This window comes from Oncorhynchus nerka, linkage group LG8 (genome assembly GCF_034236695.1).
Source record: "Oncorhynchus nerka isolate Pitt River linkage group LG8, Oner_Uvic_2.0, whole genome shotgun sequence".
Classification (NCBI taxonomy): domain Eukaryota; kingdom Metazoa; phylum Chordata; class Actinopteri; order Salmoniformes; family Salmonidae; genus Oncorhynchus; species Oncorhynchus nerka.
The window spans coordinates 4570251-4590006 of NC_088403.1; the positions used below are offsets into that span (position 1 = coordinate 4570251).

At 47.7% G+C, this 19756-nt stretch overlaps 1 protein-coding gene across 4 annotated transcripts in view; it reads right to left on the reverse strand.

The window, feature by feature from the left end:
* Positions 1 to 4478: 4478 nt before the first annotated feature.
* msrb3 (methionine sulfoxide reductase B3) overlaps positions 4479 to 19756 on the reverse strand; it is a 38448-nt gene continuing 23170 nt past the window's right edge. For all 4 annotated transcript variants that reach the window (XM_065021239.1, XM_065021241.1, XM_065021238.1 and 1 more), the window contains 3 exons: positions 10893 to 11001; positions 5734 to 5811; positions 4479 to 4674 (listed from right to left, as the gene is read on the reverse strand). In XM_065021239.1, coding sequence (XP_064877311.1) covers positions 4494 to 4674; positions 5734 to 5811; positions 10893 to 11001 — 368 coding nt within the window. In that variant the 3' untranslated portion in view covers positions 4479 to 4493. The remainder of the gene's footprint in view (positions 4675 to 5733; positions 5812 to 10892; positions 11002 to 19756) is intronic.

Here is a 19756-nt window from a genome sequence, read left to right on the forward strand (position 1 = left end):
TAGTGCACTATCTAGACTAGAGAATAGGCTGGCTCCCTGGTCAAACTAGTGCCCTATCTAGACTAGATAATAGGCTGGCTCCCTGGTCAAACTAGTGCCCTATCTAGACTAGAGAATAGGCTGGCTCCCTGGTCAAACTAGTGCCCTATCTAGACTAGAGAATAGGGTGGCGCCCTGGTCAAACTAGTGCACTATCTAGACTAGAGAATATGGCGGGGCCCTGGTCAAAACTAGTGCACTATCTAGACTAGAGAACAGGGGGTCATCCTGGTCAAACTAGTGCCCTATATAGACTAGAGAACAGGGTGGGGCCTGGTCAAACTAGTGCACTATCTAGACTAGAGAATAGGGTGGGGCCCTGGTCAAACTAGTGCACTAATCTATAATGTCAATACTAGCTACAGTGGCTAGCTAGCTTGGAGTGTTGTGTGCATTGCATCAGTGCATTTAGCTAGATACCATCCCTTAGCCTACATTACATCAGTGCATTTAGCTAGATACCATCCCTTAGCCTACATTGCATCAGTGCATTTAGCTAGATACCATCCCTTAGCCTACATTACATCAGTGCATTTAGCTAGATACCATCCCTTAGCCTACATTACATCAGTGCATTTAGCTAGATACCATCCCTTAGCCTACATTACATCAGTGCATTTAGCTAGATACCATCCCTTAGCCTACATTACATCAGTGTATTTAGCTAGATACCATCCCTTAGCCTACATTACATCAGTGCATTTAGCTAGATACCATCCCTTAGCCTGCATTGTATCAGTGCATTTAGCTAGATACCATCCCTTAGCCTACATTACATCAGTGCATTTAGCTAGATACCATCTCTTAGCCTACATTACATCAGTGCATTTAGTTAGATACCATCCCTTAGCCTACATTACATCAGTGCATTTAGCTAGATACCATCCCTTAGCCTACATTGCATCAGTGCATTTAGCTAGATACCATCCCTTAGCCTGCATCGCATCAGTGCATTTAGCTAGATACCATCCCTTAGCCTACATTACATATGAAGTATGACTGGCTCATCCATGGCTGTACGGACATTTATTTTCTTTTGTTGGCTCCCACGCAGGGGTTCATGCTCTCTGATTGGCTCAAAGTGAGGTTTTTGGCCACTGACGAGCACTGCGATTGAGGTTCGTCGCTACCGGGTCGATTCGTAGCAGGTAGCACTTTTGTTCTAGCTAGAGAAGGAAGGGCCTCCCACCGTGATAACAACCTATCGGCAATGAGATTCTCAGTGTTCTAGCTAGAGAATGAAGGGCCTCCCACTATGATAATGACCTATCGGCAATGAGATTCTCAGTGTTCCAGCAAGAGAAGGAAGGGCCTCCCACTGTGATAACGACCTATCGGCAATGAGATTCTCAGTGTTGTAGCTAGAGAAGGAAGGGCCTCCCACTGTGATAATGACCTATCGGCAATGAGATTCTCAGTGTTCTAGCTAGAGAATGAAGGGCCTCCCACTGTGATAACGACCTATCGGCAATGAGATTCTCAGTGTTGTAGCTAGAGAAGGGCCTCCCACTGTGATAATGACCTATTGGCAATGAGATTCTCAGTGTTCTAGCTAGAGAAGGAAGGGCCTCCCACTGTGATAACGACCTATCGGCAATGAGATTCTCAGTGTTCTAGCTAGAGAATGAAGGGCCTCCCACTGTGATAATGACCTATTGGCAATGAGATTCTCAGTGTTCTAGCTAGAGAATGAAGGGCCTCCCACTGTGATAACGACCTATTGGCAATGAGATTCTCAGTGTTCTAGCTAGAGAATGAAGGGCCTCCCACTATGATAACGACCTATCGGCAATGAGATTCTCAGTGTTGTAGCTAGAGAAGGGCCTCCCACTGTGATAATGACCTATTGGCAATGAGATTCTCAGTGTTCTAGCTAGAGAAGGGCCTCCCACTGTGATAATGACCTATTGGCAATGAGATTCTCAGTGTTCCAGCTAGAGAATGAAGGGCCTCCCACTGTGATAATGACCTATTGGCAATGAGATTCTCAGTGTTCTAGCTAGAGAATGAAGGGCCTCCCACTGTGATAATGACCTATTTCTCAGTGTTCTAGCAAGAATGAAGGGCCTCCCACTGTGATAATGACCTATTGGCAATGAGATTCTCAGTGTTCTAGCTAGAGAATGAAGGGCCTCCCACTGTGATAATGACCTATTGGCAATGAGATTCTCAGTGTTCCAGCTAGAGAGGAAGGGCCTCCCACTGTGATAACGACCTATCGGCAATGAGATTCTCAGTGTTCTAGCTAGAGAAGGGCCTCCCACTGTGATAACGACCTATCGGCAATGAGATTCTCAGTGTTCTAGCTAGAGCAGGAAGGGCAGGAAGTGTTGTTGTTTTTTAAAACTCAGAAATCTGAAGGAGTACACACACACACCTAGACACACTGTCAGACTACACCTTTTCTTTACCAAGCATGTGACAAAACAGACAAAACAGACACACACCCGCCTAGACACACACCACATTGCAAAGAAAGTGAAATTAGCCAGCAGGGTCAAGCTGTGGATCCACTGGTGTAAATAAGACCAGATGAAGAGAGAGAAAGATGACTAGCTCAACTTCTCTAATCTGGAACTCCTGTTGATATGAGGCCTTGGGATGGCAGCTATACATTATGTTGAGTGGAACATGGGGCGCATGCCAAATGGAACCCTATTCTCTATGGATTCCCCTATCTAAAGTAGTTCACTACCCCTATGGGGCCCTGGTCTAAAGTAGTGCACTACCCCTATGGGTCCTGGTCTAAAGTAGTGCACTACCCCTATGGGGCCCTGGTCTAAAGTAGTGCACTACCCCTATGGGGCCCTGGTCTAAAGTAGTGCACTACCCCTATGGGTCCTGGTCTAAAGTAGTGCACTATTGCTATGGGGCCCTGGTCTAAAGTAGTGCACTATCCCTATGGGGCCCTGGTCTAAAGTAGTGCACTACCCCTATGGGGCCCTGGTCTAAAGTAGTGCACTACCCCTATGGGGCTCTGGTCTAAAGTAGTGCACTATCCCTATGGGCCCCTGGTCTAAAGTAGTGCACTATCCCTATGGGCCCTGGTCTAAAGTAGTGCACTACCCCTATGGGGCCCTGGTCTAAAGTAGTGCACTATCCCTATGGGGCCCTGGTCTAAAGTAGTGCACTACCCCTATGGGGCCTGGTCTAAAGTAGTTCACTACCCCTATGGGGCCCTGGTCTAAAGTAGTTCACTACCACTATGGGGCCCTGGTCTAAAGTAGTGCACTATCCCTATGGGGCCCTGGTCTAAAGTAGTGCACTATCCCTATGGGGCCCTGGTCTAAAGTAGTTCACTACCCCTATGGGGCCCTGGTCTAAAGTAGTGCACTACCACTATGGGGCCCTGGTCTAAAGTAGTGCACTACCACTATGGGGCCCTGGTCTAAAGTAGTGCACTACCCCTATGGGGCCCTGGTCTAAAGTAGTGCTACTACCCCTAGTTCACTACCACTGGGGCCCTGGTCTAAAGTAGTTCACTACCACTATGGGGCCCTGGTTCTAAAGTATGGGGCCCTGGTTCACTACCACTATGGGGCCCTGGTCTAAAGTAGTTCACTACCACTATGGGGCCCTGGTCTAAAGTAGTTCACTACCACTATGGGGCCCTGGTCTAAAGTAGTTCACTACCACTATGGGGCCCTGGTCTAAAGTAGTGCACTATCCCTATGGGGCCCTGGTCTAAAGTAGTGCACTACCCCTATGGGGCCCTGGTCTAAAGTAGTTCACTACCCCTATGGGGCCCTGGTCTAAAGTAGTGCACTACCCCTATGGGGCCCTGGTCTAAAGGTGCACTATTCCCTATGGGGCCCTGGTCTAAAGTAGTGCACTACCCCTATGGGGCCCTGGTCTAAAGTAGTTCACTACCACTATGGGGCCCTGGTCTAAAGTAGTTCACTACCACTATGGGGCCCTGGTCTAAAGTAGTTCACTACCACTATGGGGCCCTGGTCTAAAGTAGTTCACTACCACTATGGGGCCCTGGTCTAAAGTAGTTCACTACCACTATGGGGCCCTGGTCTAAAGTAGTTCACTACCACTATGGGGCCCTGGTCTAAAGTAGTTCACTACCACTATGGGGCCCTGGTCTAAAGTAGTTCACTACCACTATGGGGCCCTGGTCTAAAGTAGTTCACTACCACTATGGGGCCCTGGTCTAAAGTAGTTCACTACCCTATGGGGCCCTGGTCTAAAGTAGTGCACTACCCCTATGGGGCCCTGGTCTAAAGTAGTGCACTACCCCTATGGGTCCTGGTCTAAAGTAGTTCACTACCACTATGGGGCCCTGGTCTAAAGTAGTGCACTACCCCTATGGGGCCCTGGTCTAAAGTAGTGCACTACCCCTATTGGGCCCTACTCTAAAGTAGTGCACTACCCCTATGGGCCCTGGTCTAAAGTAGTGCACTAAATAGGGAATAGGGTGCTATTTGGGACTCACTACAAGGTATATTCTACCATGTATTTTGCCATGAAGCAAGTGAAGTAAAACAAGACAAGGTGACTCGTCCTCGGCGTTGCCTTGACTTGTGAGGCGGTTGGTCGGTGTCAGATGAAGTCATGAAATAACGTGTGAGGGTTAAAACGTTTGCTGCATCAAACCTACCTGATCCAGAGTCAAACTTGGTCTCGGACCTGCAGAAAGGAGACGGCGGATTTTAGACAAAGTCTCTTTTCTCTCAACTAAAAAAAACAATACAACAAGCAGCAGGCACTTCAAAACTAAAAAAATACAATAAATAAAGATAAATAAAATGGTGTTTTCTCCTCTCCTTGATATTACATGGGATGTTCTTCCCAAACCATCTCCAATGGGAGCATAGGGTCTAAGCTACGAGGCTGTGTGTGTGTGTGTGTGTGTGTGTCCTATTTGCGTGTGTGTACGTGTCTCTCTCTGTAAGACTACCCTAGCTGTAAATCCTGTCCGGTTGTCTTTGAAGCTCTGTGTGTTGTGGAGGGAAACAGGCGACCTGGTAACGAGGCTCGGTGGATGCTACAGTTAACCTTTAAATGGGTCAGACAAGCCAGTGGCTCTTTAACCAATCAGAGAGAGACTAGGGGCTAAGAGGAGGGACAGTGCCTCTTTAACCAATCAGAGAGAGACTAGGGACTAAGAGGAGGGACAGTGCCTCTTTAACCAATCAGAGAGAGACTAGGGACTAAGAGGAGAGACAGTGCCTCTTTAACCAATCAGAGAGAGACTAGGGACTAAGAGGAGGGACAGTGCCTCTTTAACCAATTAGAGAGAGACTAGGGACTAAGGAGGGACAGTGCCTCTTTAACCAATTAGAGAGAGACTAGGGACTAAGAGGAGGGACAGTGCCTCTTTAACCAATTAGAGAGAGACTAGGGACTAAGAGGAGGGACAGTGCCTCTTTAACCAATTAGAGAGAGACTAGGGACTAAGAGGAGGGACAGTGCCTCTTTAACCAATTAGAGAGAGACTAGGGACTAAGAGGAGGGACAGTGCCTCTTTAACCAATTAGAGAGAGACTAGGGACTAAGAAGAGGGACAGTGCCTCTTTAACCAATCAGAGAGAGACTGGGGACTAAGAGGGATCAGTGCCTCTTGAACCAATCAGAGAGAGACTAGAAGGGACTAAACTAGCTCTGAGGAGAGGAAGGTTAGACCAGTCAGAAGGAGATAGGAAGTGGGGATACAGTAATGATGTCACCGACATTCTAATAACTTACTTGAACAGAGGGGAGCCACAGACGACACAGGTGTAGATCCCATCCTCTTTATATTCGGTGTATTCCCCTCTGAAGGCACTGTGAGGGGGGGGGGGAGATGGATCAACGCACTAGTTACACTCGTACAGTCCAGGCAAGTCATTTTAGTCATTTATCCAGAGCAATTTACGGTTAGTGCAGTCAACTTAAGACAACCGCATAATAACAGTCATAGGCCAATGCACCTCAATAAGAACATCATGTTCACGTTGCTGTCTGAATCTTCTCAACTCACACATTATTTCCCCCTGGCTTCCAGCCTATCATTTAGTCTGGTATAGCGGGGGTTAATATAATCCTAGCATTTAGTTTGGTACAGCGGGGGTTAATATAAACCTAGCATTTAGTTTGGTACAGCGGGGGTTAATATAAACATTTAGTTTGGTACAGCAGGGGTTAATATAAACATTTAGTTTGGTACAGCAGGGGTTAATATAAACATTTAGTTTGGTACAGCGGGGGTTAATATAACATTTAGTTTGGTACAGCGGGGGTTAATATAAACATTTAGTTTGGTACAGCGGGGGTTAATATAAACATTTAGTTTGGTACAGCAGGGGTTAATATAAACATTTAGTTTGGTACAGCGGGGGTTAATATAAGCATTTAGTTTGGTACAGCGGGGTTAATATAAACATTTAGTTTGGTACAGCAGGGGTTAATATAAGCATTTAGTTTGGTACAGCGGGGTTAATATAACATTTAGTTTGGTTTGGTACAGCGGGGTTAATATAACATTTAGTTTGGTACAGCGGGGTTAATATAAACCTAGCATTTAGTTTGGTACAGCGGGGTTAATATAAACCTAGCATTTAGTTTGGTAGTTAATATAAACCTAGCATTTAGTTTGGTACAGCGGGGGTTAATATAACATTTAGTTTGGTACAGCGGGGGTTAATATAACATTTAGTTTGGTACAGCAGGGGTTAATATAACATTTAGTTTGGTACAGCGGGGGTTAATATAACATTTAGTTTGGTACAGCGGGGTTAATTTAGTTTGGTACAGCATTTAGTTTGGTACAGCGGGGTTAATATAAACCCAGCATTTAGTTTGGTACAGCAGGGTTAATATAACATTTAGTTTGGTACAGCGGGGTTTAGTTTGGTACAGCGGGGTTAATATAACATTTAGTTTGGTACAGCGGGGTTAATATAACATTTAGTTTGGTACAGCATTTAGTTTGGTACAGCGGGGTTAAATAACATTTAGTTTGGTACAGCGGGGTTAATATAACATTTAGTTTGGTACAGCGGGGGTTAATATAACATTTAGTTTGGTACAGCGGGGGTTAATATAACATTTAGTTTGGTACAGCGGGGGTTAATATAACATTTAGTTTGGTACAGCGGGGGTTAATATAACATTTAGTTTGGTACAGCGGGGGTTAATATAAACCTAGCATTTAGTTTGGTACAGCGGGGTTAATATAAATTTAGTTTGGTACAGCGGGGTTAATATAACATTTAGTTTGGTACAGCAGGGGTTAATATAAACCTAGCATTTAGTTTGGTACAGGGGGTTAATATAAGCATTTAGTTTGGTACAGCGGGGTTAATATAACATTTAGTTTGGTACAGCGGGGTTAATATAACATTTAGTTTGGTACAGCGGGGTTAATATAAACATTAACAGCGGGGGTTAATATAAACATTTAGTTTGGTACAGCGGGGTTAATATAACATTTAGTTTGGTACAGCGGGGTTAATATAACATTTAGTTTGGTACAGCGGGGGTTAATATAAACCTAGCATTTAGTTTGGTACAGCGGGGGTTAATATAAACATTTAGTTTGGTACAGCGGGGGTTAATATAACATTTAGTTTGGTACAGCGGGGGTTAATATAACATTTAGTTTGGTACAGCGGGGGTTAATATAACATTTAGTTTGGTACAGCGGGGGTTAATATAACATTTAGTTTGGTACAGCGGGGTTAATATAACATTTAGTTTGGTATATAAACATTTAGTTTGGTACAGCGGGGGTTAATATAAACCTAGCATTTAGTTTGGTACAGCGGGGGTTAATATAAACCTAGCATTTAGTTTGGTACAGCGGGGGTTAATATAAACCTAGCATTTAGTTTGGTACAGTGGGGGTTAATATAAACCTAGCATTTAGTTTGGTACAGCGGGGGTTAATATAAACCTAGCATTTCGTTTGGTACAGCGGGGGTTAATATAACATTTCGTTTGGTTAATATAAGGGGGTGGAGACTAGTGTCACTGAGTTTCCTCTGTGTCCCAAATGGCCCCCTATTCCCTATATAGAACACTGTTTTTGACAGAGCCCAAATGGCACCCTATTCCCTATATAGAACACTGTTTTTGACAGAGCCCATTGGGGAATATGGTCCCATTTGAGATTTCCCCTTATTTTACAGCAAACGAATGTTTTGCTGCCGACTGACTAGACACGCTGCAGCCTCTAAGGCGGGTTAGTGTGGACCCAGCTAAGACCGGTAGGATAACCCAGCTAAGACCGGTAGGATAACCCAGCTAAGACCGTTAGGATAAGCCAGCAAAGACCGTTAGGATAAGCCAGCTAAGACCGTTAGGATAAGCCAGCTAAGACCGGTAGGATAAGCCAGCTAAGACTGTTAGGATAAGCCAGCTAAGACCGGTAGGATAAGCCAGCTAAGACCGGTAGGATAAGCCAGCTAAAAGCGTTAGGATAAGCCAGCTAAGACCGGTAGGATAAGCCAGCTAAGACCGGTAGGATAAGCCAGCTAAGCACCAAGCCATGAAAGAGCTCAGAGACAGGACTGTAATCGAGGCACAGATCTGGGGAAGGGTACCAAAACATTTCTGCAGCACTGAAGGTCCCCAAGAACAGTGGCCTCCCTCGTTCTTAAATGAAAGCAGTTTGGAACCACCAAGACTCTTCCTAGTGCTGGCTTCCTGGCTAAACTGAGCAATCGGCGGAGAAGGGCCTTGGTCAGAGGAAGTGACCAAGAACCCGATGGTCACTCTGACAGAGCTTCAGTGCACCTCTGTGGAGATGGTTGTCCTTCTTGACAGCACCTCAGGACAGCATCTCAGTAAAAGACACATGACTGCCCGCTTGGATTGTGCCAAAAGGCACCTAAAGACTCTGACCATGAGAAACAAGATTCTCTTGTCGGATGAAACCATGATTGAACTGTTTGGCCTGAATGCCAAAAGGCACCTAAAGACTCTCAGACCATGAGAAACAAGATTCTCTTGTCGGATGGTGGTGGCACCATCCCTATGGTGAAGCATGGTGGTGGCACCATCCCTATGGTGAAGCACGGTGGTGGCAGCATCCCTACGGTGAAGCACGGAGGTGGCAGCATCCCTACGGTGAAGCACGGTGGTGGCACCATCCCTATGGTGAAGCACGGTGGTGGCACATTCCCTATGGTGAAGCACGGTGGTGGCAGCATCATGCTGGTGGGGATGTTTTTCCATCGAAAGGGACTGGGAGACTAGTCAGGTTCGAGGGAAACATGAACAGACCAAAGAACAGAGATATTCTTGATGAAAACCTGCTCCAGAGCGCTCAGGAACTCTGGGAGGAACTGCAGAGAAAAATGGGAGAAATTCCCAAAATACAGGTGTGCCAAGCTTGTAGCGTCATACCCCAGAAGACTTGAGGCTGTAATTGCTGCCAAAGGAGCTTCAACAAAGTGCTGACTAAAGGGTCTGAATACTTATGTAAATGTGATATCAGTTTATTTATTTTTTTTATACATTTGCAAACATTTCTACAAACCTGTTTTTGCTTTGTCATTGTGGGGTATTGTGATGTCATTGTGGGGTATTGTGATGTCATTGTGGGGTATTGTGATGTCAGTGTGGGGTATTGTGTGTAGATTGAGGGAAAACAACTATTTAATCCATTTTAGAATAAGGCTGTAACGTAACAAAATTTGGAAAATGTCAAGGGGTCTGAATACTTTCCAAATGCACTGTAGGCTGTAGACTTTTGGGGTCCCTATAGTGTAGGCTTTGGGGGTTTCTATACTGTAGGCTTTGGGGGTCTCTATACTGTAGGCTTTGGGGGTTTCTATACTGTAGGCTTTGGGGTCCCTATACTGTAGGCTTTGGGGGTGCCTATACTGTAGGCTTTGGGGGTCTATACTGTAGGCTTTCCCTATGGGTAGGCTTTGGGGTCCCTATGCTGTAGGCTTTGGGGGTCTCTATACTGTAGGCTTTGGGGTCCCTATACTGTAGGCTTTGGGGGTCCCTATACTGTAGGCTTTGGGGTCCCTATACTGTAGGCTTTGGGGGTTTCTATACTGTAGGCTTTGGGGGTCCCTATGCTGTAGGCTTTGGGGGTCTATGCTGTAGGCTTTGGGGGTCTATGCTGTAGGCTTTGGGGGTCTATGCTGTGCTTTGGTCTCTAGGGCTTTGGGGGTCTCTATGCTGTAGGCTTTGGGGGGGTCCCTATACTGTAGGCTTTCCCTATACTGGGGGGTCCCTATACTGTAGGCTTTGGGGGTCCTATACTGTCCCTATACTGTAGGCTTTGGGGTCCTATACTGTAGGCTTTGGGGTCCTATACTGGGGCTTTCTATACTGTAGGCTTTGGGGTCCCTATACTGTAGGCTTTGGGGTCCCTATACTGTAGGCTTTGGGGCCTCTATACTGTAGGCTTTGGGGTGCCTATACTGTAGGCTTTGGGGGTCCCTATACTGTAGGCTTTGGGGGTCCCTATACTGTAGGCTTTGGGGTCCCTATACTGTAGGCTTTGGGGGTCCCTATACTGTAGGCTTTGGGGTCCCTATACTGTAGGCTTTGGGGTCCCTATACTGTAGGCTTTGGGGGTCCCTATACTGTAGGCTTTGGGGGTCCCTATACTGTAGGCTTTGGGGGTCCCTATACTGTAGGCTTTGGGGGTCCCTATACTGTAGGCTTTGGGGTCCCTATACTGTAGGCCCCTTGGGGGGGTCCCTATACTTTGGGGTCCCTATACTGTAGGCTTTGGGGGTCCCTATACTGTAGGCTTTGGGGTCCCTATACTGTAGGCTTTGGGGGTCCCTATACTGTAGGCTTTGGGGGTCCCTATGTAGGCTTTGGGGGTCCCTATTTGGGGGGGGTCCCTATACTGTAGGCTTTGGGGGTCCCTATACTGTAGGCTTTGGGGGGGGCTATACCTCTCTGTTCCTTTCTCCTGGGTGACATGGAACTGAATGGGGGAGAGACGTTTCTTCAGCTCCTCCTGAGAGAAGGACTTGGGCCATGTCTTCTTGGTCCGGCAGGTTCCTATAGGAGGAGAAGGGAAGAGTTAAGGTCTCAGAACCACTACTGTGGTCAGGAGGAGGGAGGGGTGGTGAGGGACGGTGCGTCTCCTCCGTTCTGTCTCCCCCCTGACCCCCTTCTGCCTTTACTAGTCCCTCATCATTATTTATAAATCATCACCACTAGGGCCAGGAGTTTTCCCAGGTCAGGAGAAACTCAGGACCCTAACTACTCATCACACTCCCTGTCGAAACAAGATGCTCAGGCACTGCTCTCATATCACTCAGGTTCCAGGCAAGACGAGCAACACGTTCATCACTTCATCAATATTCAACTAAATGTCATACAATTTAGTATCAGGGGATTGAGTGGGGAGGTGTGAATGAAAACTTTGGTTTTTAGATTGTAATTACTTGACTCTTGCCTGGAACTGACCCCTGTTTTTGCATTGATTCATGACTTCTCTACAGTTAGTGGGGGGGTGCTACAGCCAAAGCATGTCCTGGAGCAGACCAGACTGATTCCACAAAGCTAACAACTCAACTATAGTCTAGGTAAAAATCTCTAGTGGACAGAGAATATGTAAACGGTAAAGCATGTGACCCCAAATGTACTCAAGGTTTCAGTTCTGGGTTAACCCGAGATTACAGGGGAGCTAGATGAGAGGCGGGACACCAGAGCCCTATTCCCTATATGGTACACTACTTTAGACCAGGGCCCTATTCCCTATATGGTACACTAATTTAGACCAGGGCCCTATTCCCTATATGGTACACTACTTTAGACCAGGGCCCTATTCCCTATATGGTACACTACTTTAGACCAGGGCCCTATTCCCTATATAGTGCACTACTTTAGACCAGAGTCCTATTCCCTATATAGTACACTACATTAAACCAGAGCCCTATTCCCTATATAGTACACTACTTTAGACCAGGGCCCTATTCCCTACATAGTGCACTACTTTAGACCAGGGCCCTATTCCCTACACAGTGCACTACTTTTGACCAGTCTTAAGGCTTCCATATGCTTCGGTTCGGCTGGTGCCTTGAGCACACTTGTTGGGTGTGGTTGGGTGCCATAGTCCCTTAAAAAAAGACCTTTGCTTGAAAAATGAGAAAAAAATAGACAATAGAACAGTTTTGTCCATCTTGACACGCCTTAGTCAGTATACACTTCCTCAACATAGTCACAATTATTCTAAGATACTTTTGTGTATAGTGTATGTGGACAACCCTTCAAATTAGTGGATTCAGCTATTTCAGCCACACCTGTTGCTGACAGGTGTATAAAATCGAGCACACAGCCATGCAATCTCCATAAGCCAAACATTGACAGGAGAATGTCCTTACTGAAGAGCTCAGTGACTTTCAACGTGGCACCGTCATAGGATGCCAACTGTCCAATAAGTCCGTTTTTCAAAATTTCTGCCCTGCTAGAGCTTCCCTGTCAAAATGTCTGCCCTGCTAGAGCTTCCCTGTCAAAATGTCTGCCCTGCTAGAGCTTCCCTGGTCAACTGGAAGTGCTGTTATTGTGAAGTGGAAACGTTTGGGAGCAACAACGGCTCAGTGGTCGGCTACACAAGCTCACAGAAAGGGATCGCCGAGTGCTGAAGCGCGTATTACATAAAACTCATCAGTCTTCGGGTTGAATAACCCTCACTACCGAGTTCCCAGACTGTCACTACAGAGTTCCCAGACTGTCACTACCGAGTTCCCAGACTGTCACTACCGAGTTCCCAGACTGTCACTACCGAGTTCCCAGACTGTCACTACCGAGTTCCCAGACTGTCACTACCGAGTTCCCAGACTGTCACTACCGAGTCTACCGAGTTCCCAGACTGTCACTACCGAGTTCCCAGACTGCCTCTGGAAGCCACGTCAGCAGAAGAACTGTTCGTCGGGAGCTTCATGAAAATGGGTTTCCATGGCCCGAGCAGCCGGATCACCATGCGCTACGCCGAGCGTCGGCTGGAGGGATGTTAAAGTCGCCGCCAGTGGAAACACATTCTCCGGAGTGATGAATCACGCTTCACCATCTGGCAGTCCGACGGACGAAACTGGGTTTGGCGGATGCCAGGAGAACACTACCAGCCCCAATGCATAGTGCCAACTGTAAAGTTTGGTGGAGGAGGAATAATGGTCTGGGGCTGTTTTTCATGGTTCAAGTCCCTTCGTTCCAGTGAAGGGAAATCTTAATGCTGACATTCTAGATGATTCTGTGCTTCCATCTTTGTGGCAACAGTTTGGGGAGGGTCCTTTCCTGTTTCAGCAAGAAGCGGAGGTTCATACAGTTCACAAAGCGAGGCCCATACAGAAATGATTTATTTGAGATCAGTGTGGAAGAACTTGACTGGCCTGCACAGAACCCTGACCTCAACCTCACCGAACCCCTTTGAGAAGAATTGGAACGCCGACTGTGAGCCAGTCCTAATCGCCCAACATCAGTGCTTGACCTCACTAATGCTTTTGTGGCTGAATGGAAGCAAGTCCCCACAGCAATGTTACAACATCTAGTGGAAAGCCTTCCCAGAAGAGTGGAGGCTGTTATAGTAGCAAAGGTGGTGGACCAACTACATATTAATGCCCAAGATTTTGGAATGAGATGTTGGACGAGCAGGTGTCCACATACTTTTGGTCATGTTGACATGACAGTTAATTGAATAATCCATTCTGTTGACCAATGACATGACAGTTAATTGAAGAATCCATTCTGTTGACCAATGACATGACAGTTAATCGAAGAATCCATTCTGTTGACCAATGACATGACAAAGGGGTGTCGACTTCAGCTCCTGAACTTCGACTTGCTTCGAGAGGGAAAAGAAGTGTGTACGAAACAGCCCGAAAACAACCCTTGACGAAGCCCGATAACAACAAAAAACGTCACGCAATCATTGTCATAATATGAGCACAAACTTTTCACAACTTTTTTTCCGAATGGGAAGCATGACGACGCCTTTATGGGCGCTATACGGGGAACAGTAAATGCCGTTTTGAATGCAGCCGTAGTGTGCTGCCGGGGCTTCGGTAAAACCATTGTCGTTTCTTTAAAAGGAAGTAACTTTGTTTTTCCATTTCTGGAACGTTGGGATTTTCCCCGTGCGGAGCAGGAATCTGGCTGCCGGTGAGGTCGTTCCCGTTTCAGGTTTTGGGGAGGAGGAGGTGTGGTTTGGAAGGAAGGGGGGTTCTTCTCATGTCGACTATGTGGAGAATTCCTGCCTGTTAGATTGAAACCATATGAATGGAGAAAATACAAGGGGACGTTAAAAGGCGGGGAAGTGAATGGACTCCATTGATGCCCACTTTTCTATGTCCTGTGGGGGGAAAGTTACTTTTTACGCACAAGGGGGTGAACTAGGAAGGGGGTTGGAGTGTGTGTGTGTGTGGAATGTTGGTTTAAACTGAAACAGGCCTGCCTCCATGTTCTTCCACGACTGACTGACTGTGTGAGGTAAGGGGATGGTAGAGGGTACTCTCCTACTGACTGACTGACTGTGTGAGGTAACGGGATGGTAGAGGGTACTCTCCTACTGACTGACTGTGTGAGGTAAGGGGATGGTAGAGGGTACTCTCCTACTGACTGACTGTGTGAGGTGAGGGGATGGTAGAGGGTACTCTCCTACTGACTGACTGTGTGAGGTAAGGGGATGGTAGAGGGTACTCTCCTACTGACTGACTGTGTGAGGTAAGGGGATGGTAGAGGGTACTCTCCTACAGACTGACTGTGTGAGGTAAGGGGATGGTAGAGGGTACTCTCCTACTGACTGACTGTGTGAGGTAAGGGGATGGTAGAGGGTACTCTCCTACTGACTGACTGTGTGAGGTAAGGGGATGGTAGAGGGTACTCTCCTACTGACTGACTGACTGACTGTGTGAGGTAAGGGGATGGTAGAGGGTACTCTCCTACTGACTGACTGACTGTGTGAGGTAAGGGGATGGTAGAGGGTACTCTCCTACTGACTGACTGACTGTGAGGTGATGGTAAGGGGATGGTGGTAGAGGGTACTCTCCTACTGACTGACTGACTGTGAGGTAAGGGGATGGTAGAGGGTGGACTGAGACTGTGTGAGGTAAGGGGATGGTAGAGGGTACTCTCCTACTGACTGACTGTGTGAGGTAAGGGGATGGTAGAGGGTACTCTCCTACTGACTGACTGTGTGAGGTAAGGGGATGGTAGAGGGTACTCTCCTACTGACTGACTGTGTGGAGGGATGTAGGGTAGGGGATGGTAGAGGTACTCTCCTGACTGACTGACTGTGTGAGGTAAGGGGATGGTAGAGGGTACTCTCCTACTGACTGACTGACTGTGAGGTAAGGGGATGGTAGAGGGTACTCTCCTACTGACTGACTGTGTGAGGTAAGGGGATGGTAGAGGGTACTCTCCTACTGACTGACTGTGTGAGGTAAGGGGATGGTAGAGGGTACTCTCCTACTGACTGACTGACTGACTGGTAGAGGGTACTGTGAGGTAAGGGGATGGTAGAGGGTACTCTCCTACTGACTGACTGACTGACTGTGAGGTAAGGGGATGGTAGAGGGTACTCTCCTACTGACTGACTGACTGTGAGGTAAGGGGATGGTAGAGGGTACTCTCCTACTGACTGACTGTGTGAGGTAAGGGGATGGTAGAGGGTACTCTCCTGACTGACTGACTGACTGACTGTGAGGTAGGGGATGGTAGAGGGTACTCTCCTGACTGACTGACTGAGGTGGGGATGGTGAGGTAAGGGGATGGTAGAGGGTACTCTCCTACTGACTGACTGTGTGAGGTAAGGGGATGGTAGAGGGTACTCTCCTACTGACTGACTGTGTGAGACTGACTGACTGTGAGGTAAGGGGATGGTAGAGGGTACTCTCCTACTGACTGACTGTGTGAGGTAAGGGGATGGTAGAGGGTACTCTCCTGACTGACTGACTGACTGACTGTGAGGTAAGGGGATGGTAGAGGGACTACTGACTGTGTGAGGTAAGGGGATGGTAGAGGGTACTCTACTGACTGACTGACTGTGTGAGGTAAGGGGATGGTAGAGGGTACTCCTACTGACTGACTGACTGACTGACTGTGTGGGGTAAGGGGATGGTAGAGGGTACTCTCCTACTGACTGACTGTGTGAGGTAAGGGGATGGTAGAGGGTACTCTCCTACTGACTGACTGACTGAGGTAAGGGGATGGTAGAGGGTGCTCTCCTACTGACTGACTGTGTGAGGTAAGGGGATGGTAGAGGGTACTCTCCTACTGACTGACTGACTGTGTGAGGTAAGGGGATGGTAGAGGGTACTCTCCTACTGACTGACTGACTGTGTGAGGTAAGGGGATGGTAGAGGGTACTCTCCTACTGACTGACTGACTGTGTGAGGTAAGGGGATGGTAGAGGGTACTCTCCTACTGACTGACTGACTGTGAGGTAAGGGGATGGTAGAGGGTACTCTCCTACTGACTGACTGTGTGAGGTAAGGGGATGGTAGAGGGTACTCTCCTACTGACTGACTGACTGTGTGAGGTAAGGGGATGGTAGAGGGTACTCCCTGACTGACTGACTGACTGACTGACTGTGAGGTAAGGGGATGGACTGTGTGAGAGGGGATGGTAGAGGTCTCTCCTACTGACTGACTGACTGTGAGGTAAGGGGATGGTAGAGGGTACTCTCCTACTGACTGACTGTGTGAGGTAAGGGGATGGTAGAGGGTACTCTCCTACTGACTGACTGACTGTGTGAGGTAAGGGGATGGTAGAGGGTACTGACTGACTGTGAGGTAAGGGGATGGTAGAGGGTACTCTCCTACTGACTGACTGTGTGAGGTAAGGGGATGGTAGAGGGTACTCTCCTACTGACTGACTGACTGTGTGAGGTAAGGGGATGGTAGAGGGTACTCTCCTACTGACTGACTGTGTGAGGTAAGGGGATGGTAGAGGGTACTCTCCTACTGACTGACTGTGTGAGGTAAGGGGATGGTAGAGGGTACTCTCCTACTGACTGACTGTGTGAGGTAAGGGGATGGTAGAGGGTACTCTCCTACTGACTGACTGTGTGAGGTAAGGGGATGGTAGAGGGTACTCTCCTACTGACTGACTGACTGACTGACTGTGTGAGGTAAGGGGATGGTAGAGGGTACTCTCCTACTGACTGACTGACTGACTGTGTGAGGTAAGGGGATGGTAGAGGGTACTCTCCTACTGACTGACTGACTGTGTGAGGTAAGGGGATGGTAGAGGGTACTCTCCTACTGACTGACTGACTGTGTGAGGTAAGGGGATGGTAGAGGGTACTCTCCTACTGACTGACTGACTGTGAGGTAAGGGGATGGTAGAGGGTACTCTCCTGACTGACTGTGTGAGGTAAGGGGATGGTAGACTGACTGTGTGAGGTAAGGGGATGGTAGAGGGTACTCTCCTGACTGACTGACTGACTGTGTGAGGTAAGGGGATGGTAGAGGGTACTCTCCTACTGACTGACTGACTGTGTGAGGTAAGGGGATGGTAGAGGGTACTCTCCTGACTGACTGACTGACTGTGTGAGGTAAGGGGATGGTAGAGGGTACTCTCCTACTGACTGACTGTGTGAGGTAAGGGGATGGTAGAGGGTACTCTCCTACTGACTGACTGTGTGAGGTAAGGGGATGGTAGAGGGTACTCTCCTACTGACTGACTGTGTGAGGTAAGGGGATGGTAGAGGGTACTCTCCTACTGACTGACTGACTGTGTGAGGTAAGGGGATGGTAGAGGGTACTCTCCTACTGACTGACTGACTGTGTGAGGTAAGGGGATGGTAGAGGGTACTCTCCTACTGACTGACTGAATGTGTGAGGTAAGGGGATGGTAGAGGGTACTCTCCTACTGACTGACTGACTGTGTGAGGTAAGGGGATGGTAGAGGGTACTCTCCTACTGACTGACTGACTGTGTGAGGTAAGGGGATGGTAGAGGGTACTCTCCTACAGACTGACTGTGTGAGGTAAGGGGATGGTAGAGGGTACTCTCCTACTGACTGACTGTGTGAGGTAAGGGGATGGTAGAGGGTACTCTCCTACTGACTGACTGTGTGAGGTAAGGGGATGGTAGAGGGTACTCTCCTACTGACTGACTGTGTGAGGTAAGGGGATGGTAGAGGGTACTCTCCTACAGACTGACTGTGTGAGGTAAGGGGATGGTAGAGGGTACTCTCCTACTGACTGACTGTGTGAGGTAAGGGGATGGTAGAGGGTACTCTCCTACTGACTGACTGTGTGAGGTAAGGGGATGGTAGAGGGTACTCTCCTACTGACTGACTGTGTGGGGATGGTAAGGGGATGGTAGAGGGTACTCTCCTACTGACTGACTGTGTGAGGTAAGGGGATGGTAGAGGGTACTCTCCCACTGACTGACTGACTGTGTGAGGTAAGGGGATGGTAGAGGGTACTCTCCTACTGACTGACTGACTGTGTGAGGTAAGACTGACTGTGTGAGGTAAGGGATGGTAGAGGGTGTGTGACTCTCCTACTGACTGACTGTGTGAGGTAAGGGGATGGTAGAGGGTACTCTCCTACTGACTGACTGTGTGAGGTAAGGGGATGGTAGAGGGTACTCTCCTACTGACTGACTGTGTGAGGTAAGGGGATGGTATAGGGTACTCTCCTACTGACTGACTGTGTGAGGTAAGGGGATGGTATAGGGTGCTCTCCTACTGACAGACTGACTGAGTGAGGTAAGGGGGGGATGGTGTACTCCCTCTGTTTTTTGGGAAGGGGTGTAGTGATTTTTTTTAAAACCTTTATTTAACTAGTTAAGTCAGTTAACATATTCTTATTTACAATGACGGCATAGGGAACAGTGGGTTAACTGCCTTGTTCAGGGGCAGAACGACAGATTTGTACCTCGTCAGCTCGGAGATTCGAGAGATCGGGGATTCGATCTAGCAACCTTTTGGTTACTGGCCCAACGCTCTAACCACTAAGCTACCTGCCGCCCCAAAGGACGAGGTCCTACCGAGATGAAAGTGAACGAGGGAAACTACCACTGTTTCCATGTGTCTTCTGAGAGCCAATCAAGAACTCGTCTTGGAATGTGGCCTCTAAGGGTTCCATAGGGTGCCATAGGTTCTGGTCAATAGTAGTGCACTATCTGGGAATAGGGTTCCATAGGGTTCTGGTCAATAGTAGTGCACTATCTGGGAATAGGGTTCCATAGGTTCTGGTCAATAGTAGTGCACTATCTGGGAATAGGGTGCCATAGGTTCTGGTCAATAGTAGTGCACTATCTGGGAATAGGGTTCCATAGGGTTCTGGTCAATAGTAGTGCACTATCTGGGAATAGGGTTCCATAGGGTTCTGGTCAATAGTAGTGCACTATATAGGGAATAGGGTTCCATAGGGTTCTGGTCAATAGTAGAGCACTATACTGGGAATAGGGTTCCATAGGGTTCTGGTCAATAGTAGTGCACTATATAGGGAATAGGGTTCCATAGGGTTCTGGTCAAAAGTAGTGCACTATATAGGGAATAGGGTTCCATAGGTTCTGGTCAAAAGTAGTGCACTATATAGGGAATAGGGTGCCATTAGGGAGGACCCCTGGAATGCGTCCCCTGTGACTGTAGCCTGGTCCCTGCTCTGATGTAGCTGGGGGTCAACCTTCCAAATTAGCACATTTCTCAGACTTCCTGGCTTTTCAACCTCAAGTGTAAATATTGTTTCCTAATTGTAAGGTTTGTTCTCTGCTACCCCCGCTTGCTTATTTTAACTTGTCAAACTTATGGCTTCTCATTCTCCCGACCTTTTTTATCTCTTTCCCTCCCTCCCTCCGTC